Source organism: Grus americana, chromosome 20 (genome assembly GCF_028858705.1).
Source record: "Grus americana isolate bGruAme1 chromosome 20, bGruAme1.mat, whole genome shotgun sequence".
In the NCBI taxonomy this organism is placed as follows: domain Eukaryota; kingdom Metazoa; phylum Chordata; class Aves; order Gruiformes; family Gruidae; genus Grus; species Grus americana.
In genome coordinates, this window is record NC_072871.1 from 10,384,299 (window position 1) to 10,409,243 (window position 24,945).

The 24,945-nt window shown below is 49.4% G+C and overlaps 1 protein-coding gene across 1 annotated transcript in view; it reads left to right on the forward strand.

The window, feature by feature from the left end:
* GPSM1 (G protein signaling modulator 1) overlaps positions 1-24,945 on the forward strand; it is an 81,066-nt gene that overhangs the window by 41,161 nt on the left and 14,960 nt on the right. Inside the window, exons 10-11 of the mRNA XM_054849256.1 lie at positions 8,372-8,442; positions 12,028-12,207. Of these exons, the coding sequence (XP_054705231.1) occupies positions 8,372-8,442; positions 12,028-12,207 (251 nt within the window). The remainder of the gene's footprint in view (positions 1-8,371; positions 8,443-12,027; positions 12,208-24,945) is intronic.

Genomic DNA, 24,945 nt, shown 5'->3' on the forward strand with positions numbered 1-24,945 from the left:
CTCTGCTTACTGGTTTTTTTCTTTTTCTCCACGCAGCACAGAGCAAGAGAAGGATTGAGAACCTCTCACCCAGATAGAATTACTTTTTATCTCTTAAAGGTTTTTGTATGGATGACCGTGGTCTGCTGTGGTACGTCACTGAGCAAGGCAAGGCCAGACCCTCAGCATGCGTCACCGTTATGTCCTGACTGACCTCAGGAACCATGCTCCTTCACTCAGCAGCGAGGCTGGCCCTTAACCTGGCAGGGCCAAGCACTCAGACAGCAGACCTTTGCTTAGCAAAGAGACCTGGCAGCTTGTAGAGGCAGAGCTGATGAATTCAAAGTCCAGCGTGGCCAGCCTGGCTGCTGCAAGCTGGTGGCTGATTAACAGCATCCAGGAGGAGGGATCAAGTAGGTTGCCCCTCTTTTTAGAGGATTTTACTGAGAGTATTTGATCACTGCAAGGTTCTGACGTGTGTTGCTCTTTCTCTTGCCCTCCCTGAGTCAGTCTGTAGGACACAGCTGCCGTAATTGGGCTTGTCTAGCTGCTGGAGATGTTGCCTGTGTTAATTACTGTGTGTCGCTTTCTAGCTCAAACTCGGTTTCTTTTTGATCTGTGCTTGTTCAACACAAGCTGATAATGGCAGACTGGAGGTCATGAGGCTCTGCTATATACTGGCAGAGAAAACCCTGCTCTTACAAGAAAGCTAGGTGTTCCTGCCAAGCCTTTCAGGGCTGTTCTTGAATTAGCCCCAAGGTTACATGCCTTCTCCCAGCCTGCTCCACCCAGTTCAGTTTATCTCCCAGAAAATCCTCCTGTCCCCACAACTGTTAATCTATTAAACAGACCATTGCCTGGGGGAGGTTACGGTTATGGGAGGCTGCCTCTAACATGGCTTCAAGCTTCCCACAAAGCTCCAAGGCTTGTATTTGACTACCTGTTAGGTGTTGCATGATTGGGTGCTCTGCATTTTCCAGATCCTGCAAATACAAACCAAAATACTTCATTCTTTGGCCTGAATTGCCAACACTTTATTTGCAAATAAGCCATATTCCAGACTTGAATAGAATAGACTATTTGAGTTGGAAGGGACCTTCAATGATCATCTAGTCCAACTGCCTGACCAATTCAGGGCTGACCAAGTTAAAGCCTGTTAAGGGCGTTGTCCAAGTGCCTCTTAACCACTGACAGGCCTGGGGCATCGACCACCTCTAGGAAGCCTGTTCCAGTGTTTGACCACCCTCTTGGTAAAGAAGCGCTTTCCTGCTCAGTTAGATGAAAAGCTAACACCCATTGCAGTTGGGAGGGAAACTGTAATCAAAGATGTAGCCAACATCATGGCAATCAGTAGAAGTTTGAAGGGCTACAGGACATAAGATCACCTTCTACTCAAAGACTGCAGCTTTTCTGAGCTACCTTGGTTTTGGCCCCATGGGGGAAAGTACTTCCCTTGTGCCATCTCTATCTCCAAGGAGGACTTTTGCTCCAAGTCTCACCTCTTCCACCATGTGAAGGTGGTTCTGGCACGTGGTCCTGAGTGTCTCCTTATTCCCTCTCCCCATCTGAGAAGCCTCTGTGCTGGCTGCTCACCCAGATGCAGTCAGCCAAATGTCAAGGGGCTCCCGGGTACCGTATAGCTGTGCAATACTGTTGTTATTTTCAGCCAGTTGTTCAGCTGTCAGACTGGATTCTGGAGGATGCGAAACCCGGCTGACACATACACAAAGCATCTTCTGCCAAATCAGGCAGACGAGCATCTTGATTCAAAAGTAACTTATTTTTATTACTGCCTATTGTATATACTTTTTTTTAAAGGAACAGTTTTGCCGTGGAGGAAAAAAAAACCTGCAAAATTCTTATTTTGGAGAAGGTTTTTCTAGTGCTCAGGATCTGTCTGGAAGGCTGATATTTGCTCAGCTGTGTGCTGTCTGTGTGCCAATGAACACAGAATGTCAGAGCAAACATGCTGGAGCCCGGTCTTCCCAGCAGAAGAGGCTTCATTCCTGTCCTTTTGGCTCCCAGATCTGACAATGGACAGCTGAGGATAGAGGGCCTTACATGGGACTGAAGCATTCCTGAGGAAGTCTGATGTGACAACACGCTGGAACCAACCTCCCTGCAGCTTTCCCTGGCCCCTAGCTATGGGTTGACTTTTATTTTCATGTGTATCATCCTCTCTATTGTAAGCCATACCTGCTCTTGGCTTTTGTCTGGACTGTGCAGCTAGAAAAGCCTTCAAATAACAGATAGGGAGAAAAATGTTACTTTGCCCATCTAGCTGTATCCTCAGACGCAGAAGGGGCCAGAGCTGTCAGGATTCCCCTGGTCCTTTCTTGCCTAAAGGATGGGGGGGGTAAGCAGATGGTCCTTCCCATGGATTGACATATAACAGCTGGGTGCTGGGAATTTATGGTGCACTCATCATAACTAACTGATATTATTTACTCTTATTTAGAGAAAAGTATTGTTCTATCCTAGTAACAACTGGGAAAACAAATGCCAGCATTTATCATGCAAGTGCTGGCAATAATAGAGGTCAAGTGGATTTATAGTGCCAGAACCCATTATGTGTTTGAAAACTAATTAAAGCCTTAAAAGAGATGCTTGTTCTACCAGAGGCAGGTTTTTTTACCCCCCTTCCTTTTCTTGCTGTTGTGCATTTTTCCCCCCTTTTCGTCTTTGAAGAGCTTGCTGTAATAATGGAGCACTAGCTTGACAGAGCTTCCCTGATTACATATCAGCAGCATATGATTTGAGATGCTCTGTGTGCATTCAGATTGCTGGACTGTATCTCTTCTGTCACTTCTGAGCTTGGTAGGGTTTACAGACCAGTCTTCCACCCTAAACAACTGGCTGGCTGGTCTAATTTAGTCATATTGAACAATATTTAGAGTTGTCTGCCAAAATCAAGGTTTTGAAATGCTGGGGTCTGTACTAATGTGGGGAGGCACTGTCCTGGGCTGGAAGAACTCGCCCAAAAGACAAGTCAGTATCTCAGTTAATACAGGTATGGAAAAATGACCTTTTCATGAAAATACAGCAAGTGCTTATGCCAAGATTTGTTGTGTTCTTTGTGGTGCGAAGCTTGTGCTCTGTGGGGGAACCATGGAGCTGTGTGTGCTGCTCAGCCGGGAGGGCTGGTGGCAGAGGGAATGATGTTGGCCTTTCCCCTTGGTCTTCTGTGGAGTCCACTGTCAGGTTTAATTCTGCTTCCTCTGGTACAGCCACCCCAGAGGGATACAGTGTGTTCCTGGCCTGCAAATAGAACTGTCGCTCTGTCTGCATTGGGGTGGGGGTTTGCTTCATCTCAAACATGGATGGAGTAGGCAGCTCTCCAAGCTGCTGGAGATATGGAAGAGCCTAGGAGTTATCAAAGCACATGTCAACTTGATGAGAGCTCCTGGCAGGGCTCCCTGAGTTGCTGCTACACATGGTCTGCTCCCTCTTGTCAACCTTGAAATCTCAGGAGCGCCAGCTGGCTATGGAGACCGTTCATGGAGGAACAAAACTCTGCCCTCACTGTCTTTGCCCTACTGCACATTTATATGGGATAGTCCCATCATCATCCTACAATAAAGAGCTTCCTTGTGTTTTCTGTGGCTAGATCTCACTTTGAAGCAAGGTGCTGCTAGAGATATTCTGCTATGTGAGCATTTCTCCTCTAGTTGCATCCTGAAAACCAAGGACTTGCCTGTTGGAGCACCTGCCTGTGGCTTCAGGAATAGAGTCCTTCCCTCTAGAGCCTATGCTGATCCTGCCCTTCCAGGCAATATGGAGCTGGTGACAGATACCAAGGGGACAGGAGAATGGGGGGAAGGTGCTGTGGTTGCTGCGTGCACCATGTCAGCGCTCTGGTTTAGCTTTTCTATCAGACATGCAGGGCCCAGTGTAGCTCTGCGTTGATCAGCTTAAAAAGCCCGAGGAAGGGCAAGAGCATGTACTACCAAACTTTGGCTTTAAAGAAGACATTGTAGAAAAAGGTTCCTGTATCCATGACATCACAGGTAGCATGAGGATGTGCAGAGGGGCTGTCTTCATCTCTGCAGCGTGGGACTGTGAGACAGAGGGAAAATATGGGTCTTGATGGGTGTCTGGTGTGGATATATCCACAGACAGAAGAATAGGGGGTATTTTTGAAATGGGATATGGAGGAGCTGGAGGAAGCAAAGATGTCTCATATGCATGCAAGCAAGCACACAAGCATCCCCCTCTGCTCTGTTGCAGTAAACCTTCTCCTCACTGAAGTTCATCCTTCCCTGGAAGGGAGGTGACTGCTTCATCGAGTTTTAAAATACAGGAATGTGAAAACCGTTAAACTCACCTCAGGAACCAAATTGCAAAAGCAATATGAAAAAAAAAAAAACCCACAAAAAACCACCCAACCCAAAACCCTTGGTTCATGGCGGTGTTGAGATCGGGGGGGGGGGGGGAAGATTTTGAAAAAAAATATTTAAAAAAGAAACAACAACCCTGAGCATGAGCACTGAGAAGAACAACATCTGAGGAGCTCCAGGAAAATGAGGCATGAATACAGCCAGTCAGTAGCATTGCTCAGCTGATGTTCACAAGAAGGTTTCAACTTGCTCTGTTAGAGACCTTAGTAAACCTTAAAGACAGAGAGAGCATTTAGAAATGCCCCTGAGGTTTTCCGTTACTCTGCAGTAGGCTTGGTAAACATGCCAATAAATACTGGAGAGAGAGGAAAAAAACCTTCCAGAGGAACAGACCCAGGTTTTCAGCTGCTCAATCTTTTGCATCCACGGCGGCTGCTGCTGTTGATCGGCACTGGGGAGAAAGAGGCTGAGTTGAACTTCTGCTGAATGTTAGGCAGTGCTACAGGCATTTCTGGGAAAAATAACTTGAAGGAGGCTGAGAGTTATGTCTGGAACCATCTGAGGGAATGTCCTGGTCAGAGACAGAAAGTTAATGGGACTCCTCCTGTCGTGGGGCGCTTGTGAGTATGGAAATCTTTCTGCTCTCCTGGGAGATGAGTACGTGCAGGCTACCGAGCCTGTCTGCTGTGGAGTAAAGGGGAGAAGCTCCCACACACGCGGTGGGAGTTGCTGCCTGTGTCGATCCGGTTAACGGTAGCCCCGACTATAGGTAACCTCTTAATTCTTCTAGCTGCTTGTTTTAATGGCACTGCTTGCTCTGCCTGCGGGGCAGCTCGTGGTGAGTGGGGGTGGCAGCACCGTGGGCTTTTGTGAGGCCAGCGCTTGGCCCCGGTGCCGCCTGCGTTTTCTTCTGGAAGAAAATAGCTGAGTTGGATGGCTCTGAAGTTTGTAACTCCTAACTTCTTCCTCCCTTAGCTCAACTGAATGTGAGATCCACATGGTAACAGAGGAACACCAGCATCAAAACAACTGAAAAAGACAAATTGTTCTGCATGCCCTAATTGCTGGGGTAGTCTCAGCTGACTACGTATATTAAATTAACAAAGGGGAGGGCAGGTTTTCTCAGAGCAGAGATTAATGGTTTCTGGCCAGCAGTTTAATGCTACTGCAAATGTAAAAAAGCACCTGAGGATGGAGGTGTATAATTAACGACTCTTTAGACTGTTGGAAATGATGTTTATCTAATCAGACACACTTTGCTTCTTTCTTGCTTTCCTGGAAGTGGCCGTTAAAAGCTGCTGTGACGCACGCTCACTTCCAGATGCTGGCCTCGCCTCTTGGGCATTGCTTTGAAACCCAAACGTACCATCTGATTAAGTGTTTGTAGGTGTCTTTTATTCCAGACCCACCTCGCTGCTCCACACGTAAGACTAGGTTATTCCGGGGCAAGCTGAGCGCCATGAGCAGCTATAGCGATGTCCAGAATGTCATTGTGCGTAACCGGGAGCCACCAGGCACAACCCGCCGCTGCCTTCCCCTTGCTGAGCTCCTGCCTGACCGACGTGGCAGCAGCCAAAAGCCTTTCGCTCGTTTGGCAGCATGGGAGGAGACCTGGGGCAGGCAGCAGCCGCCCTGCCGCTGCACACCCACCTCCTCCTTGCTGATGCCCACGGGTTGCTGCTGGGAGCATGGTGCAGCGATGGGAGCTGGGTGGGGGGCGTCTCGTGTCTCCCACTGAATTGGCACAGGGCCTTAGCTTTGTTTAAGAGCTCTGGGTCCTTTCAGCTGAAAACTGGTATCGCTGGTGCCCCCGAGGAGCGTAAGTTTGGGCGGCATTTGACACATGGAAGGGGGGTCCTGTGTCTCTGGCAGGGTGGTGGGTTGTGCCTGCCCGCCGAGAGCGGTGCAGCTCTCTTCATTTCATGGTGGGAGAGGGCTCAGGCTTGATCAGTTCAGCCGTCTTCATGGCTGAGCGGACATCCAGCCTGTGGTAATAGATGTGTTCAGCTACCAAATAACCGTGTTGTTTCACCGGTATCCGGCAGCGTGAGCCTTTCCCAACCTGCTCACAAGAGGTGCGTAAGATACATTAGCAAACATAAGATACCTTAGATAAGATATCTTAGTAAACAGAAGCAAAGACTGGAACAAAAATGGTAAACCCAAGAGTTGTGCCTGCTTTGTTGAGAGCAGCAAAGTCCTTTTTTGCCTGCCTGCTCCAAAGGGATTTAAATCCCCATGGGCAGCCCCATGTCTGAACCCTTGCCAGTGTCAGCAGCGATTGCTGACCTTCCGGGATCAAATCCTGTTGTTACTGAGCTGCTGCCAAGTGAGCAACTGGCTTTGCAGTGTGGAAGAGGGTAGAGTTTGGTAGAAATGATGACTGCTTATCGTTACTTGTTTTCTTTGCTCTCTGTGTATTCACATCGATATCTGTTCTGCACTTACTCACCAACCCTGATGTCAGTCCCTTCTGAACTCAAAGCCTAGTAATGAAGTCACCTTAAAATGAAGCTGGTGCTAATGTGCTTTTTGGACTGGAGAGAAACGTGCAGAAGTATTTTGCTGATTTGAGTGCTTATGGCTGCAAGAAGTAAATCACTTTAGGGTAGCAAGGGGCAGTGAAATTAACTTTAGGTCATTTATAACAAAGATGTGATATATGTGCGTAACCCTTAGCACAGTCCTAGCTGATCTGAGCTCGTCTGGTATCTCACAAAGCTGAGTGAGATTGAGCTTTTGAAAGCAGCAGTGACTTTGGAGTTGCTGCAGTTTAGAGACAACTACGGTCGCATCTGGAGTCCTGGCAGAGCTGGACACGTGTTAATGCAGGAGTCCCTGCTACGTTTTTTCCATTTAAACGCCATATTCTGCTTGCAGTCTTGAATCGGTTTATGAATTTTGTGCCTTCTCTCTCGTTAAGTTTGGCCAGTGAGCAGCTCAGTGGCACCCAGGGTTTGAACAGGGTCTGTGGGGGCTGCTGTAACATAAGCAACGGTGCTGTTAGGTGGTGGTGGGAAACTGGGGAATCTTTAGGTTTGGTGAGTTTGCTGTTGCAGGAACCACACAAAGCTCAGTGGTTTCCGTTCTCAGGGCTCAGCATGGGGATGGGTTTCAATTCACATGCATTCATCCACCCTCCCCGAGGATTTCCCCTGAAGCTTGGAAGTTATCACGGGACCTTGAGTCCAAAGCTTTCGATTCTGCCCTGTTTGGTGTTGCTGGTGTGGGATGTGCCCAGCTAAACTGAACCTTCAGGAAAGATCAGGGAAGGGGAGCAGAAGTTTTCCCAGATGTGGGTGAAGGCATCCCAGGGCCTTTTTGTAAATCCTGGCTGTGTTAGTGAGTGAGGCAATACAAGCTGGAAGCAGGTTGGAGGAGGCATGGAGTTTGGAAAGCAGGAGTCAGAGCTGAACTGTGTTTCACTCTGTTATTGCTAGAATACTGCATTAGAATGAAATCTCAAATTATAATGAATGCTGCCAAATTTTCTGATTTCTCTGTCAGCTTCAAGGCAAGGTTTTGCTCCCCTTAAGGCTGGGCTTATGATAGATAGAAAATATTTGCTCCTTCACTTAGTTTTCCATCCCTCGTGACTGTAGAGAAAAGCTCAAAGCTGCATCCCAGATACATTCTTTAAGTTAAAAACATGAAGATAAAGCAACAAATCCATGCATTTATTAAGCTATGTTTTTGTTATGATTTTTTTCTCAATGTCAGTCCCCTGACTTGCGTTTTTAGAGTGAGGTTTGTAACTCCTGAATTCCAGAGACCTCAGTTGAGATCAGGGTCATAGCGTGACCTGGCCACTGGTTTGATAGCAAAAGCTTCACGCAGCCCTCGCTGTTGCTGTGACAGTGTTTTGCAAAAGACTCAAAACAATAGAGGAAAAACCCACGTTTGAGTCTCAAGGACAGCACAGCTGCAGCATCCCGTCCTTTTGACTTTGTAGTTAACAGGAGCGGAGGGTCTGCCCTGGCTTGAATTTTATCTGCGTGACAGTAGTGCTGTTAGTGAGTGACACCCTCCTGATGCGAGAGTGCGTTGTTTTGCAGGAGCCAGGCCAAAGAGACTCCAAAGGAACAGCATGGACAGCTTAGACCTCCTGAAGTTCCCTTCTGAAAAGGTAAGCAAAGATGCCTGGCTTCAAAGATTAAATATCAGTAGGAATCTGTAATGGCTTGTTGACTGGCTTCATTTGCGGGGAAGTATGCAATTAACAGATATCATTGGAGTCAATGGGATTAACCAAAGAGGGTTTCTGGAGAGCTTGGAGGAGAGGAACAGCTGGTCTAACTAAAAAGGCACTTAACAACTGAAAGCTGAAAAAGCCACTTCTATGCTTTTTTGAAAAAACAGCCCTTTATTGAGAGGGTCATTGTTAGCATTTTAGCCCCTTTAGTGGCTGGTGGCAAATCTCAGTGCCTTGTTAGCCCAGCGGAGTGCTGCGCTCAGCACAGGTAGGGACGGAGAGGTCAGAAGCAGGAGGTGGTGCGTTGCAGGAGGCAGAGGGGTTTGTTCCAGGGGCTCTAAGGATTGCCTCTGCTCTGGTTCGCTGCTGGAAATGTCAGATCCAAGCAGATCAGCATTTTCTCAAGCTTCCCAGGGCAAAGGCTGTTTCTACAGTCAGCTGGGAGGCACTCAGCCTTTCCACCTGCAGGGATCACTTAAGTTTCTCAGAAACTCCTGGGCAGGAGCAGCGCTGCACTGGTGCTGTCATGGGGCTCAGTCATGCCTGTTCCCAGAGGAGGTGGCCAGGCAGGCAGCTGTGCTCTGCCTTTTTGGACTGTCTTTGGCACAAATAATTTACATTCATCCAGCGCTTTCCAGGAACAGCTCTCCCGAGTGTCCCAGGGAGCATTTCCCCTTTTGCGTAAGTGTCACAGAGAGAAAAAACTCGCCCAAGTTGCAGGTAGGTGCCCGTGGTCAATGGGAAACAACCTCAGGCTTGCAAAACCGTTGGAGTGCCTAAACATCTCAGGAAGCACCGGGAGGGCCAGGCAAAAGCTCCTCCCTGGATTAGCTCTCTTTGGGAGTTAAGTGCCAAACACGCTTAATGTATTTTGATTATTCTCCCAAGTGTCCGTTGGCCATTTTGGCTCCCACCTGCCTTAACCAGTGTGACTCCAACTCGGTGGTGTGGACAGCAGGGACAGCGATGCCCAATGACAGGGAGACATCCGATTGTGTGTCCTCGTTGGAGCAGCATGGCCCAGAGGACTGGCAGGGAGAGTTTTGTTGATGTGTGATTTGCTGCTAATGCTGTTAGTGCTGTTGGTTTCCTGTTCTTTGCTGTAAAAGCTGAACCTCATTCGATAGTTCAGGCAGGGTTATGGGATTTCGGGGATTTCCCGGTGGGGGTTGGAGTAAACGGGAGCTGTGGGTAGTCCCTAACTGCAGAGTCAGATGTGAGTTGTCCCGTTCTCCCTGCAGTGGTCCTGTGGGGTGTGTGTGAGTTCACCTCTCCTGGCGAGAGTGTTTTGGATGCAGTTCCCCTTCCTCTCTCCCACTGCAGCTCCTAGGGAGAAGTGATTACAGTCATGGGAGAGGGTTGTTTGCTTCAAACCTGCTATGGTGAGGGTGATAAGATTGCAAAGAATAAATCAGTGGAGCGAACTGTAATCTCTCCAGCACCGTCTCATTGTCATCTCACCCTCTCTGCCCATCATCTCTGCCAGAGATAGCTTTCAAAGTCAGCAGGGACCCCTGTTACCGCACAGGCCAGGAACTCTTGTCCAATGCCTCTGCATGGAGTCGCGTGTCTGGGCAGAGCGTATCTGCCAGGAAGGACCTACGTCAGCTCTGAACCCCCCAGCAGATTGCTGCTTCCCTGATCATCCTGCTCTCTCCAACTTGTGCCTTATTCCTTGTTTTAAGCTTCTCTGGTTTTAGCTCCTAGCCATTGGTTCTTGTTTATTCCTCTCTCTACCAGACTAAAAATCTCTTTATCACATGCTGGTTTTTACCCTGAAGGTGCTTACGTGCTGTAATTGACTCATCTATTCTTTTTGTCATGAACTAAACAGTTCGAGGGCTCTAGCTAAGGCAGTAAGGCATTACAAGGCAGTTTCTTTCCAGTTCTGAAATCCACTTTTGTGGCTGCTTTTCAAAATGTGGACACCAACCTGGCTGCAATTGGTCCCATCAGTATCATCTAGGGAAATGAGTCTCCTCACACGTTCTCAACTATTCTGTTTGTATTGCAAGGAATGGAAAAGTCATTTTGGCTGCAGCATCCCACAGTGCTGTTGGCATGCTGTGACTTCAGATCCTGTTCAATATCCTTGGCTTTTCGGTCTATGTGCCCTTAAATCCCAACCTCGTGGGCCTGTGGGTCATCTCCTGAGCTGTGCTCAAGCTTCTTTCACCTGCATGTAGTTGCTGCAGTGAGGACACCCTGGGGAGTCCCCTCAGTGCTTTATGTATGATAAAGAGGTGGTCTGCAGCCCAGAAACACTGCAGTCCCAAGCATCAAGCAGGTTGAGGCACTCAATTCCCCCAGTTACATGTAAAGTGCCTGGTGCCTTTAATAAGTGTCTTTGGAGCTAAACGCTGAATACTCCTGCTAGTGCTTCTGTACGAGGGCCTCATCTGCATGACAGCAGTAATGAGGCTGTTATGGTAATACACGCAGGGCCGTTAGCTTGAGACTTTTGACAGAGAAGGGATAGAGCTGTGTGCATCTTATGGGAAGGGGGTGAGAATGGAGAAGCCAGGCACGGGGCAGGACCTGGAAAAGCCAAGTGAGGAGCTGTAGTGAGAAGGGACAAAAACTAGAATTCAAGAGATGTGTAATCTCTGTGACCTCAGTTTCCCCATGCATTACACAGGGGTGATAGTCCTGTATTTTATATGTCCATGAGAGCACTGAGCAGAACCATTTAAGAGAGCAACGGAGGACAGCAGTGAGAGAACAGGGACTGCTTGTAACCATCTGCTGTCATTAGTCATGTTGCCCTGCCGTCCCCATGTGCTTCTGGTAGCATGAGGGTTGGCAAAAGGGCTGAGTGGGACTCCAGCCATTCATGTTAATCTGCCTTTTAGGAAACCATTGGGTACAGGCCCTTCTTCTTGCTGGAGCCAGTGGGAGACACAGGCAGGCAATGCTCCGTGTATGTCGGGAGCCAAATCCTAGAGGCGGGAAATGCTGTGGAGCATCTAGCATAGCCACATTTCCTGGGGCATGGTCAGGTTATCCATGGGTCAGTGTGGGCTGCAGCACGGCTGGGCGCTGGGAAGAAGTGAAGACACAGCAAGTGGAGGGGCTTGTGCCAAGAGTTTGGTATCCTGGGCAACATGAACTTGCCATTCTGTTTGGAAGAGGTTTTTATGAGTTTCCAGAAATCAGTAGCAGCAGTGACTGCTTCTGGACCTTTCATTCGTCATTCCCTGTGCCTGTAAGTAAACCGGCCACGTCTCTACCTCCATAACTGGATTTTTTTAAGAGGATGCTACTTCTCCCTATGGAGAAGTTGACTACTGTGTATTGTTTGGGTGATGCTTCCTCTCTATTACTTAAAATCACTCACTGCAGAGATAGGCAAAATGTCCTCATTCAACCTGCACATCATGAGTAGCAACTCATACCATCTAAACTCCAGGTTAACTTCTTGCTTCTGTGTGTCTCCTGTTCTGTGGCTACTTGCCAACAGATCTCCACATAAACACGAGACAAGCAATTTGTGCAATGACTATTTCTTGCTTTCCCAAGGACCAGAATGGGGACAGCCATCACGTGGGAGACCTGAAGATCTCTGGAAAAGAGTTCTTGTCATTACCCGCAAGGTCAAAGAAATACCAGGAGCACCAACCCAGTTCAGAGACAAAGTCCCAGGGGTCAAGTACATCGCCACTGGATACCAGTGAAGTCCGAGTCCAGATGTCACAGTCGGTAGGAAGATGGTTTTTTTCCTCCAGTACTGATCTGGGAGTTTCGTATAGCATGTTCATTCTTAGCTCATTTCCAACCTGGTATGGGGGTGGCAGTATGGTCTGTTGGCTGGAAAACAGAGCCTGCATCTAGCTCTGCTGTTGGCTGTTTGGGCAACTGTAGGTAAGTAATTTTGCCTTTTTGAGCCTCAGCTTCACTGTCCATTAAGCAGAACAATAGTACCAACCTCCATCATGAACTGGTTTATGAGAGCTGGTATTCAGTGGTGGTATTGGTAACCTCTTGAGGGATGAGAGTTTAGACCTGAATTTTCCTGAGTTTGTGACTGTCAGGATGTAATGCCTTGAATTCCAGAAGAACACAGCACTTTGGAACCCTTGCTGTGTGGAGCCTGACTTGATCAGCCTCCTGGGGTTCATGAGAAGTGGCTTGTTGCCTTCGGGAAACAGAGCCCTTTTCAGGTTTTTGATGAGCAACCAAAAATGTTGGTTGCCTTTGCCAAATCTAGGACCGTGGGTATTGTTCCCTCTCATCTCCTGATCACATTGATGATCTCCAGAGTGGCAATGTGCAGAGCGGTCTCTTTGAATTTGTCAGTCATTGTCCAGGAGCTTCTCTTTGAAAGTAAGTTAGGTGGAGCGTGCTTCTCTTTGAAAGTAAGTTAGGTGGAGCATGCTTAAAGGGCAGAAACTGGCAAGAGGAGCTGGCCCTGATGTCAGTGATTTATGGGTTACTGGCATGCAGAACGTCCTGCGTTAGGTGTTGAGGAGCTCTGACTCAGTCCATGCTTGGCTCCCCAGAAGGTGGTGGGGATCCGTGCCCTGAAAAGCTCTCCACGTGCCATTTGATGTCTTCACCCCGAACAATTGAGCTGTTTGTTAGACCATTATCGTCTGGTTATGTTCATGTTTGTTGGGACATGTGGCAAATACGATGTACTGGGGAGGCTTCCTGCAGCTGTGTTGGTTTTGTTCCCAGTCCTGGAAACAGGGATCACACCCACAAACGGTGGCATGTTTCTGGATCGTGGGAGGGGGCTTGGACATATTTGAACTCAGTGATGTCAAGTGAGAAGCCCCAAGTCCTCAGCTTGTTGTTGGCAGGAGGTGGAGTGTAACAGCAAAGATTTAATGATCACACCAGTGTTTTGAAAGTATTTGGGCTCTTGCTTTATACTGAGGCTGTAACACACTATCACAGTCCTGTGATCATGCAGTGATTCCAGATGGAATAAATCCAAGCCAGGAAGGATAGGCCTATTTTTTCTTGGCATTTAAGAAAAGTGAAATAAAATATTTTCGTGCTGGGTAAAAAAGAGTCTGAGCTGCAGAGCTTGGGATGAAGAGTGGGGATGCTTGAAAGTATTTCTAGCACCGAGTCGTTTGTTCCTGCTCTGCGGATCACGGGGAGAACATATCCTGCTGTACCTGTGTGCATGTGCGCACATACGCGTCCCTTTTTGACCACAGACATTCCTGATTTTCAGTTCTCTGACCACTGGAGACAGGATCTTTACACCAACTGGGTTTTTTTTAGACTTCTCTGAGCTCATTCTTCATTCCCAACAGTGCTCATGGAAATGTTCTAATAGGAAAAGCATTTCCTACTGCTCACCGGTGCAAACATGATCATTGAGAAGGAAAACAAAGCTCATCTGAGCCAGAAAGGAGACAGCAGCACGGGGGCATCCAAGGCAATACAAAGGCAGAAAAAAAACCCACTTCTGCCAGAAATAGCCTTGTATTTTTAACTCAGACATTCAGCCAGAAACCAAACAAAAGTCATGCTCCGTCAAGAGCAAGGCGAAAAGCATTCCTCAGGAGTGTAGTTCTGAGTACATAGTCTGTCTAAGAAAAGGCCCCACGGGACATTGCCAACCACCAGTGACCTCGTGACAGTACACGTGGGGTTTTGGTGAACCTCCATGAAAGAGCAAGTGTAGACTTACACGCTGCAGTCACAGGAGGTGCCTGTCAGACACCTGGGGTACATGCTGGTTCCTGGCTCTGATGGAAGTGTGTGAGCGGGCAAGGGACACGCTGCTCCTGCCTGTGCACCCACAAAGTGAAGGCAGGTGTATTTATATCCCCTCTCCTAGTTTTCTGAAATACCCTCAGAAATCCAGGAGCTCCCGAGCAGCCAGAACTGGAGAGACTCAGGAGGCACATGAAATCCTGCCCCTATCCCTGCGGTGCCTGGCAGTGCTGCGTGTGTGCTGTTTGTCCAGGCGTAGGAATAAATGGTCCGTCACCCCTGTTGCAGGCAGCAGAGCCTTGCCAGGACATGGCTTACACCAGCGGGTTGTCTCCAGACCGTGCCCTGCCACACATGAAATACCCTCCAGAAAGGGCTCTTTTGCCAGGAGAACGTCTCTGCAGCATGTTCCGATGGACAAGGCTGGGTGACTTCAGGTGAATTTTGTTTTACGTTGGTGCTTCCAGCTGACAGTTATGCCAGCCTGACTTTGTAGCACAGACCAGACCTTAAAACATTTAAAGGCAAAGTTGTCTTGCAGGTACTGGCTAAAAGCGACGCAACCCATTGCGTTGTGTTCTGCGTTTGTCCCCATCTGTGAGAGGGCTACCAGGGCCACATCGGTCTGTTGTATGGGAGTGTGGGTGGGCTTTTTTGAAAAGCTGTGATTCCCATCCATGTGAGGCTTTTTAAATCAAACGTAACAAACCCCACCCAAGATGGGAGAGAAGCTTTCCTTGGTCAGGCTGTTCAGACAAGAATCCCCCCCCCATTCCCCAATTCCTCATTTTGTGAATGCTCAAAGCAAAAATCCTCTTTAATCCATCACAAAACAGCAAGTCCTTAATTAGAGGTGAGCTCTAATGGTTCATTTAAGGTGGTTTTATGGGATGCCACGATACCCGCTGTCCCATCAGAAAGTGTGAACTCAGACTGCGCGCGCAGTCCTGTGTGCTGCTCTCCCATCGTCGTTTTGCAGAGAGGAACCCAGGCTGAGTGCAGGGATGCCCAGGAAGAAAATTCATCGCAGGACGCCCAGGCCCCAAGCTGAGTGATGTAATCTCTGGATAAATCCTGCTGTCAAACAGCCCCTGACCTCCTTCCAAGGGTCTGTACTGCAGCGGACCGTACTGGGACAGGGAGGTCCTGCGGGTGCGGTGCCTGAGTCAGAGCTCCCGGCTTCGCTGCCCATCTCTGCTACCAACTGCCTCTTGTTTACCTCCCTCTTCCCCATCTGTGTGATGGGGTAATGCTGCTTCCCTGCCTACCCCGGGGAGGTTACAGAGGCGTGATGATGGCTGTAAAGTTGTTTGAGCTTTGGATGGTGGGAGCTGTGGTGGTGTTATTAGCATTGGTGATGATGATGGTAATTACTGAGCTGCTGGGAAACTCCCCATGGGAGGAGGCAGGAGAGGGGAGGGGAGGCAGGGAAAAGCGAAGGGAGGCGAAGTGAGCTCGGGGATGGAGAGGAGCCTGTCCCCGCTGGCAGCTCTGTCGGGCCCTGCGAGAAGGGCTCAGCCTGTTGGCAAAGCCGTGGGGATGCTGGGATGGATAGGAGAAGCCATGGCCCAGGTGCTGCGTAAGGTAGGAGAGCATGCCAGCGCCCGTGGCAGGTCCCTCCATGCGGCTTAGACCTTCCTGCCACTGCTGTGCAAGATGCTGGTGTTGCACACAATGGAGAGCTCATGCAGGAGGCTTGCATTGCTGGCGGGATAGAGAGACGGGCTTCCTTACCCCTCCCGCGGCCCCGTGAAGTTGGGGAATTTCCCAGCCACAGCGGGTGGTGGCCGAGAGGAGAGGGACCGGCACTGCCTGGGTCTGGGGGATCAGCAAGGGCAGGGTCCTCTTCACCTTTGAGGTCAGATCTGGAGCTCCTCTGGGAAGACTTCAGGGCAGCAAGTGCCTGGTTCTCCACAGGCAGAGCAAAGGTGGGTTTGGTCTGGGAGAAGCTGGTGAGAGTGAGACACGTTTGGTCACGTTTTCTGTCACAGCAGAGCCTTGAGCAGAAGTAGCCGCATTAGAGCTCAGTCCCTGTGCCTGCAGTCACGGGTGGCCGGATCCGAGTGCTCCCTGGGACTCGTGCACCACACACCTTCTGAGTTTCGTCTCTTTTAAAAATAACATCAAAGTAGAAGGTTTTGTACCACGTGAAGCTTGCAGACATCAAAGGCTTGCTTATAAATTTAACCCCTCTGCTCCTCTGTGGAGAAGGTCATAATGCTCCAGCTCTTGATTGACTTGGTAACAGCTGTATTTTAGAGAGTGACTAGAAGGATGGGATTTTCCTAACGCTGGAAATATCAGAGGTTGTGTGTCTCTCCCCCCTACTCTGAGAGAGCAACCACTGTGGAAAAGGAGAGGGCCTGTGGAAGAAAGGGGCTGTGTATTCCTGAAAAGACCATCTGGGGAGGGGCTGGGGACCTGCCCCAATTCTAGGCCTTGCATTTGAGGTCAGCACTGAGCTAAAGTCTCTGAGGTCAATGGGACTGTGCGTGTGCCAGAGTTCAAGGGCTAAAGCACTTTATTGGGTCAAGGTCCAACAGCTGGAGCAAAAATCATGGAGAGTGGTAAGGATCAAACCCAGTCCTCTGTCCTCCTTGGAGACCCGTGCTCTAGAAATGCTCCTGTTCATCTGGACTCTCCTCTTCCCAGGGGAGGGCATCAGCTCGAGGGAGCGCTTCCTCGCTCTTTAAACCTGTCCTCCACCCTGTCCTCAGCAAAGACCATTTATAGTCAAGAGAAAGAAGAGCTGTGTTTGATTGCAGTGATGACTTGCAGAGATGGGTTGCTGATGTATTTAGACACTGAACAATTTGCAAGCATGTTGCATCGCTAAACATTCCCTAGGACAAATGTTTTTATAAGATCTTTTTTATGAGTACAGTGAGAAACAACCATAAAAGAAGGGAAAATTTTGTAGACCATACCCCCCCGCCCCAAAGGCAGGTTGCCAGAGCTCTTTTGATGGTTTTCTCTCTCATGATTTACTAGTGGATTGTCAGGTTGCAGGAGCGATGCACTGAGCAGATGCTTGTGGTTGACCCTCTGCCTGGCCTCCAAGTAGGAGAGTTCAGTTCCTGGTGTCACTGGGCAGGGAGCAGGGCTGGAGGGCAACATGGGGTCCGTGGCAGAGCTGGGCAGGGAGGTCCTGCCTGTTCCTGCTGAATCATGGCTTTTGTCCAGGTGGCACTAGGATGTCAAGTGCCCCCATCTGTGGACTGCAGAATTGGCCAGATGGATGCTTGGGTGCAAGGATAAAGACAGCCTCAGGGGCTTCCTCCCAGATACTTGTGCTCTGGCCCCAAAGCTTCTTTCCCTGGTTGTCTTGTATTGTTTGAGAGAAGATTAAATTGGTATTTCCTTGCAGTCCCTCAGGAGCTTGAACATGAGGGCTTGCACCAGGCAGCCTTTGCTGCTCTGTGGTGGCTATCTGTGCATCTCACCTCTCTTTTAAGATGAGGTAGCCACTTTGTCTTATTGATGTGTAAACTACTGCAATGCAAGGGCAGTGCAAAGCACACCCTCCTTTATCCCACAGTTTTTATGTTTTGTTTAACTGCATGGGTATAATTATGCCATTATCGTTGGTCAGACTTTCTGGTGTGAACGTGCTCCGAGAATCTGAGAAAGAGGGAGATGGAGAGGGAAGGCGGCTGCTGCTAAATTTAAGACTGTTCCTATGACACCTGGAGGCTGCTGTGCTGGTGTCAGTCCTGTTGGAACTGAGCAGGTAAACACTGAGCCGTGGCTTGTTCTTGTAATGCTTTATCTTCCTGTTCAGTTTGTGGGACCATCTGTAGCGCTTCGTGCAGACGCAGACCTGGGAGAGAGGCTGTGCTGAGATATTTCATAGCTGGAGGCAGGATACACTGAAAAACTTTCTGGAGGGCTTGAGTCTGACAGGTATCAGGAGGTTCTTCCAGGGATTTGGGCTGTTCGGTCTGGTTGCCTCCCAGTGTCATCTTAAACTGCCTGACCTTTCTTTCCATATGTCCATATGAGTCTTTTTGTTAACCTCTAGGGCCCTTTTTTTCTTTAGCTCCTCTTCTGACTCAGGTGGGCTGGTTGCACTGATGCTACGTGAGCCAGGAGAGATTTAAAAAACGCTTTCCCAAAATCTAGAGGTGCAGCAGAGACAGCAGAGCCAGAGCTCTCGTGAGTTTTGCAATGCAGAGCCCTGGCACACGCTGTTCCTCGCTGGGACTTTGGTGCTAACATGGGAGGCAGGGAAATAAATGGGTAGATAGAAAATCTCTGCGAAATAACTGCACGGAGATGGTGGGGGGAGGCAGTAGCGTTTTCTGGTTGGTACTGCCTCTGCTGCATTCGTTGCCTCAGAGGTAAATTGTCACTTTCTTCCTTAAATATTAACAGCTGCCAGGTAATGAATTCCCCCTCTCTGTTTTATAATGGCACTAAAATTGGGATTTGCCTTGGTTTTTCTCTGTAATTATCCAATGAGAGCGTGTGAGTGAGAGGGAGGCACGGCAGGCTCTGCTGCAGGCAAGTGTCGTGCCTGGGGGACTGAACCGGTGTGCGGGGCTGGGGCTGCACAAGCAGTTACACGGGGCTGATGGTTTTACGATCCTTCATTAAATTACTTTTTCTCATGCAGAAGGGCGGGTTTGGGAGGTAGGTTAGCATCTGCGGTTGGAGTAAAAGCCAGAATTACCTGCCAGGCTTCTTGGCATCCCAGGGAGGAGAAGCTGGTCCTGGTGAAGTGTGGTTGGGAGAGCGCGTGGGGAGGGAGCAGCGTCCCTGGCAGGGAGAGGCGAGGCAGGAGCTGTCCTGATCCTCCAGAGCGCCGGGGCTGAATGCTGCGCTTGCCGCTCTCTGGGCAACCCCCTCCTCGCTGGGGATGGCACCTGCATTTCTGACAGCTCTGTGATGTGAGGTTTGGGTTTGTGAGAGCCCAGCTGTCCTCAAGGAGCTGTGCACGGTTCCCTGCGCTCTGCACAACAGTCTGTGTTGTGCCAGTCCGAGGCTTTTCCTTTGCATCCTCTGCCTTGCTTATCTGGGGGGCCAGGGGAGGCTTCCTTAAAATCAGCCCTGCAGAGTCCCAAAATGGGAGTCCAGAGACTCTGCCTTAGATTCCTTGGGCACAACGTAGACGGCTGCCTGGCTTGATTTGAGAAGCAGCGATTATCTCTTCTGCCCACAACGTTTGCTTATGAGAAGGAGACGGGCACTGGCTGCTTTAACCAGCCTCTGCAGCCAGGTCCCAGGAGCGTCTCTGCTCCAAGCAATGGGCTTCTCAGCACCGAGGAGACTCAGTTGATGCTGTTTTCATTTTGGAAGAATAACTGCTGTGCTATGGAGCCCCTGAACGTGCAGTGAATGGTTTTGACTTTTCTTAATTTAAGCCAGAAAAAGGCCAGACTGTGATCTCTGGGTCACCTGGGAATATTTGACCCTTTTGGGTGCTGAAGCAGGAGAAATGACCCCTATAAGGTGCGCTGGGCAGCACAGGACAAGTGTTAACTATTCTCTCCCCTTTGTCCTGCAGATGATATGGAGGACAAAAGCTAAGTAGAAAAGAGAGCCTCTCACCACTTCAGAGACAGATAACTCCCACGCACTCTCTGGGGCAGGACTGATGTTGGCAGGGCGGGTGGTATCTGTATGGGCCACAGCTTGATCGGTATCCTTCATCTGGGGCGGTGATGGGTTGAGGACTGCTTGCTCAGGGCTGGTCCCAGAGCTGCCCTTGCAGCGTCCTGCCCACATTTTGCTCTGAAGAGAAGCAAGGCAGACAGCTCTGCCCTTGTGCCTTGGTGTCAGCCCCTAGGCCTTGTCCTTGGTGAGATAATTCAGTGCTTAAGGTCCCAGAGATAAAGCTGAATTCCTCATCTTCCTGTCTTTGAGATATTCTCATTACTGGTACACCCCCTTTCTGCTTCTTCCCACTACGCCTGTCCCTGGTTTCTCCTCCTCCCAGACTGAGGTCAGGTTGTGAATCAAAGCTGTGCTGTGGAAGGGAGATAGGATGCAGAATTTAACACAAACCTCTGCTTGTGCATCGACCACACGCAGAAAAAAGGAACGTAATGCGCAAGACGGCTGCCCAAGCCCTCAGCTGTGCAGAAGTTACACCAAGGACCCCAAAGGTCTGGATGCTTCTCAGATCCCCTGAGCTGAGGATCAGGGGAATGTATGAAAGCACGTCTGAGAACCCCAAATTCCATCCATAGCTGGCTAAGTGTGGAGGCCGGTTTTGGAGCTAAAAAACTGTAAGAAAGACCTTCCAGAGGAGCCTGCTCTAGGAAGGAGGTAAAAACTGAACTGGTTGTCCAAGGTCCCCCAGCAGGCTTTTGTTGGAGGTTACAACAGAAGGTCTACAGACCGGCTAATCCAGTGGTCCAGGCTGGAGCTGACTAACCAAGCTACAGAGATACATTCTTCTTTCCCTGACTCATTGTAACTGAGTTTTCAGTTATTGGCACTTTGAAGCCATAATTGAGGTCTGCTTTCCTCCTTGCACAGCCTTTCTTGCGGCAAATTGTCAGACGTCAAGTGGCATGAGACAGTAAAAGAGATGTTACACTCACCATTTCCTAGAAACTGTCACTTTAAAGAGAACAATACTAAAAAGAGGGATGAATCAAAGCCAGACCCAAAACAATAAAACTCCAAATGTTTGACTTCTCTCAAAATCTGGAACTCTTCATTCATTTCTAGGGTCTCTGCCGTGCTTGGGGCACTTTGTACATTCGTAGTTCCGGCCTCTCACATTTAATATGCTGCACGTGCTAGAAGAGCTTAAAAAAAAAAATCATAGTCTCTTTGGATGTACATCAGCATAACTCTGCTTAAATCGCTGGAGCTATGATGACACCAGATGATGCAGGAGTCTCCAGTAACTGGGGTTTTTGTTTGGCTTTCTCGCATGAATATCTCTTGCTCGGGCAAATGCAGGTGCAATGGCTGTGCGTGTGTTTGAGTGGGGTGCCAGCAGTGACCTGTATCCCTGCCAGCGCCGGGGGTGAGCTCCCAGCGGGGCTGGTGGGATCTGGCATGTAACGGAGCACCTGATGGACCCGGCGGTCTCTGTGCGTTCGCTGAGGTGGGGAAGGGAGCATGGTCTGGCTGTGCTTGCTGGAGCCGTGCTGTGTGCTTTTCTATCGCTTGGTGGATCTACATAGATCATCTTTTCCATACCAGTAACTTGTGTTTCTCTTTGTATGAACTTTGTTTAAAAACAGGGAAATGCACCCTGATAATATGGGGTTTGGGTTTCATTTAAGGACAGACTTGTAGCAGTGCAGGAGCCTGTATAGGCAGTTTTGTCTGTACTTTGTCATTGGTAATGGCTGTTACCGGCTGCTGGACAGGGCTACGGCGCTGGAGGCTCTCCCAGAAGACACAAACACAACCTTGGGGCAAGTTCGGCTTTTGTCTGTTATTGCCCAGCTTTGGGGAGGCCAGATCACAGCCTGTGAGCAACTTGTCCCATGCGGTCACTTGGTCAACCTGCCCAAAGGCCACCTCGCTGCCTTCGATCATCACCAGTGCAGCTCCGTCCCCAGCGTTTGTTCGCGGTCAGGCAGGAGAGTTCAAGCACCCAGGCGACGGGCAGTAACCTCCTCTGGTTCTAAGCTGTTCTCTAACCCACTGCTTACGGATAGATGTGGTCCCGTCCAATGCCAGTCCTCTTTCCTGGATTTAGGATAGCCTTGGGGTGAGCAGAGGTTTCGGGGTCTCTCTGGGCTGTCCTCGTGTCTGTGCTTGGACTAGGTGCAGGAAACTGAGGCTCCCTGGGAGCTGGCTGAGCGTCCTCCATGGTCGCGGGAGTCAGGAGAAGGATGTGAGTCCATAAATCAAAGGAGCCTGAAATGAGGAAGGTTCAAGTGCTGTTTCTTGGAGCTTTCATGATAAAAAACTGTCGCAGTGGCAGGAAGGCTCCCTCTGCCCCGTGTGCGTGTGAATGCGGCTGGCAGGGTTGGAGGTGCAGGCTGGCAAATCCCAGCTGGACAGGAGAAGGTCTCCCTGCTTTTGGCAGTCGCTGCTGGCTGCCCGCTGGGCAGGGCACAACCTGCGTCCGGGGTTAATGTGGCAATCACGAGCCTCTGCTCACACCTCACCTTCAGCCTGCGTCCAGGTTTCCCATTAGCAGTGCTATTTTCAAGCCTCCCAAGGCAATTAACACCAATTAATCTAAAAAAGCCTAAATAATGGCTTTTCAGAGCCCCCGGCTCCTTCCTGTTCCCCATGTGGCCCCAGAAGACTGATGCCTGCCCCTGGCAGAGAGCGCAGCCCAGTTAAGTGCTTGGTGTGCAGGGACTGCTGGGGAAACGTCTTGGGGACATGTGCAATTAGAGGAGGGCTCCAAACGATCCCATGGATCCAACTTTTCCATCCTGGACCGTGGTGTCTGTGCCACAGAGGGAGGTGCGGTTCCCTGCAGTGCTCGTTATGCTGGAGTTGAGGGGGAACCAGCTTCTGCCGATGGCTGCAGCCCTCCCTTGAGAGCCAGCAAGGAGTGAGACCACTGAATATGCTTGGGTGCAGGAGGTGCAAGTCCCCGAGATGTGCAGAAAAGTCCCTGGAGGATTTTTTGTCCGTATCTAAAGCCATTTGCATCCTAGTATTCTCTGGGCACTGTCTTGTGGAACAAATCAGCCTCCCTGTCTTTGCCTTCCCCAAACGGGGAGTAGTTTCATCTTGCCCTTTTAAACAGCATCTACCAGAGCAAGAGCTGCTTTTGGCTGATAGGAGAAGCTGTTCCTGTGTTTGCGTGTGATTTTCGTCTTACCTGTTTAAGCTCTTCCGAGAAGGGCTGTGTCTGACCATCGCTGAAATGGTAAACCCACAGGTACCGGCCCCAGGATCCTCCCTGCCCACAGCAGGGCCAGGATTTCATGTTTTGTGGGGTGCCTTGCATAACAAGGCCTTGATCTTGAGCACGGCCGTCAGGCATTGCTGGAATATGAGTAAATAATAATTAAGATTTGGGCGTTTGCTACAGTGAAGGGCGTTTGTGTGAAGGTTAGATGTGCGTTATAGGTGCTAATGTAGTTGGGTGTGTGCGGATCCACCGACTAACTTCACCTGATCGTCACCACCCCTGGTAAAGGTGCTGCATCTGTTTGGCTGCTTTTTAAAACAGTGCTGTGCTAAGAGCCAAGTAGGTGTCTAAATAAAAGTATGTTTCAAGAAAGCAGCACAATTTTGGCAATCCAGAGACAAGTAGGCTTTGTTGCAAAGCGTTTTCAAAGCAAATTGTCAGTAGGTTCCAATTTCAGATGCACCGAGCGCAGTATATTGTGGGGAGGAGGGCATATCTGCTGCTGGGGGAGCGTTGGATCATTTCCATCGCTGAAGAGGAGCGTGTCCTTCACTGGCAAGCGGGCTTATAGGCACCTGTCTCCTCCATCACCTCCTACTCCTCGGTAGGGCTGGAAGTAGGGAGGTGGTGCGGTCTAGTGGATAGAGTAGGTGACTGGGAGTTGAGCACTATATATTAACCTTGGCTTCTGTGCTAATTAATCAAGAATATGGGTTATATCATTTAAAGCAATGGAGTTATTTTGGTTTAGCAAATTACTGCTGCTCAGCTGAGACTCAACAGCTGAGCGTGGTCCTAGTTCCACTCCGCTCCAACTGCAAAGTAAATCACTGCAACTAGTTTCAGCTAAAACATTGTGCTTTGCTACTCGGGTGTGTTACGGTGTGCACGGCCAGGTACTGCAGCTCTGTGTGAGGGTGAGCATGGGTTACGCTCCAAGAACTTACTCCTTGCTGGCATCTGCCTTAGAACCTGAATTGTTTTGAGCAAGTAGTTCAGGTTGACTCCCAGTTCTGGTATTTAAGGGATCCTCCAGGTTTTTGATGGGCCCAATTGGTTTCTGGAGCTTCCCATCTTCTTCCATAGACTGAAGAGACTGACCTGGAATGGTAATGTTTCTAACTTATCTCCTTGGTTAGTAATTTAAGTTTTAGGTGCTAAATCTAGGCTTGTGTATTTCTATTAAATGGTGACAGGGAAATCCAACCTGGCATGGAAAATGCTGTCAAAACCTATGTGGAAAAGTTGCTACATTAACTACAGAGTATTGCTGTAGCTCTTTGAGGACTGTTTGAATACACTAATATATTGCCTCCCAAAGAGAAACCAGAAGTCATTTCCATGCCATGGATGCACTGGTCTCAGCAGTGAGGGCTGGCTACCTGACCTGTGATTTCAGGGTAGATTACCGTGTAGCTGGGGGAAAAGCGTAGATCCAGAATTAATAAGGTCGTTGCACAAAGTGACCAAATCTGAGCACGGCGGCACTAGCTTTCAGGCAGTCGGCACTGCAAGCAGCAGAGGTGTCAGTAACACTTCAGCCAGACACCCACGCAGGCACGCCGTGCTCCGTCTCAAAATAAAAGGGAGAATGGGATTGTCACCTGTTATTGATCCAAAGGTGTGGATTTAAGCCACGTGTGGCAGTGGGGCATGCTCCCAGCAGGTCAGCAGTTACTGTATTAAGGAAGGAGGGAGCGTGGGTGAGTTATTTTGATTTTGTTTGAAACAATAAACCCCAAGTTATTTGAAATCTTAACAACAGAACCAGCTTTTAGCACTGGCGTTTATAGGGATGAGTGGGCGAGTTGTTTAAAGGAAAAAAAAAATCTTTGAAAACAGTCCAAGTAAGGGTGATAATTTCATCCTACAAGGGAAGCGCGGTGCGCACGTCCTGTGTTTGAGCAGTGTGTGTATGGTCTGCACCAGGGGCTGTGGCTGTGCAGTTTGCAAAACACGCTGAAGGGCACACGTGTGCC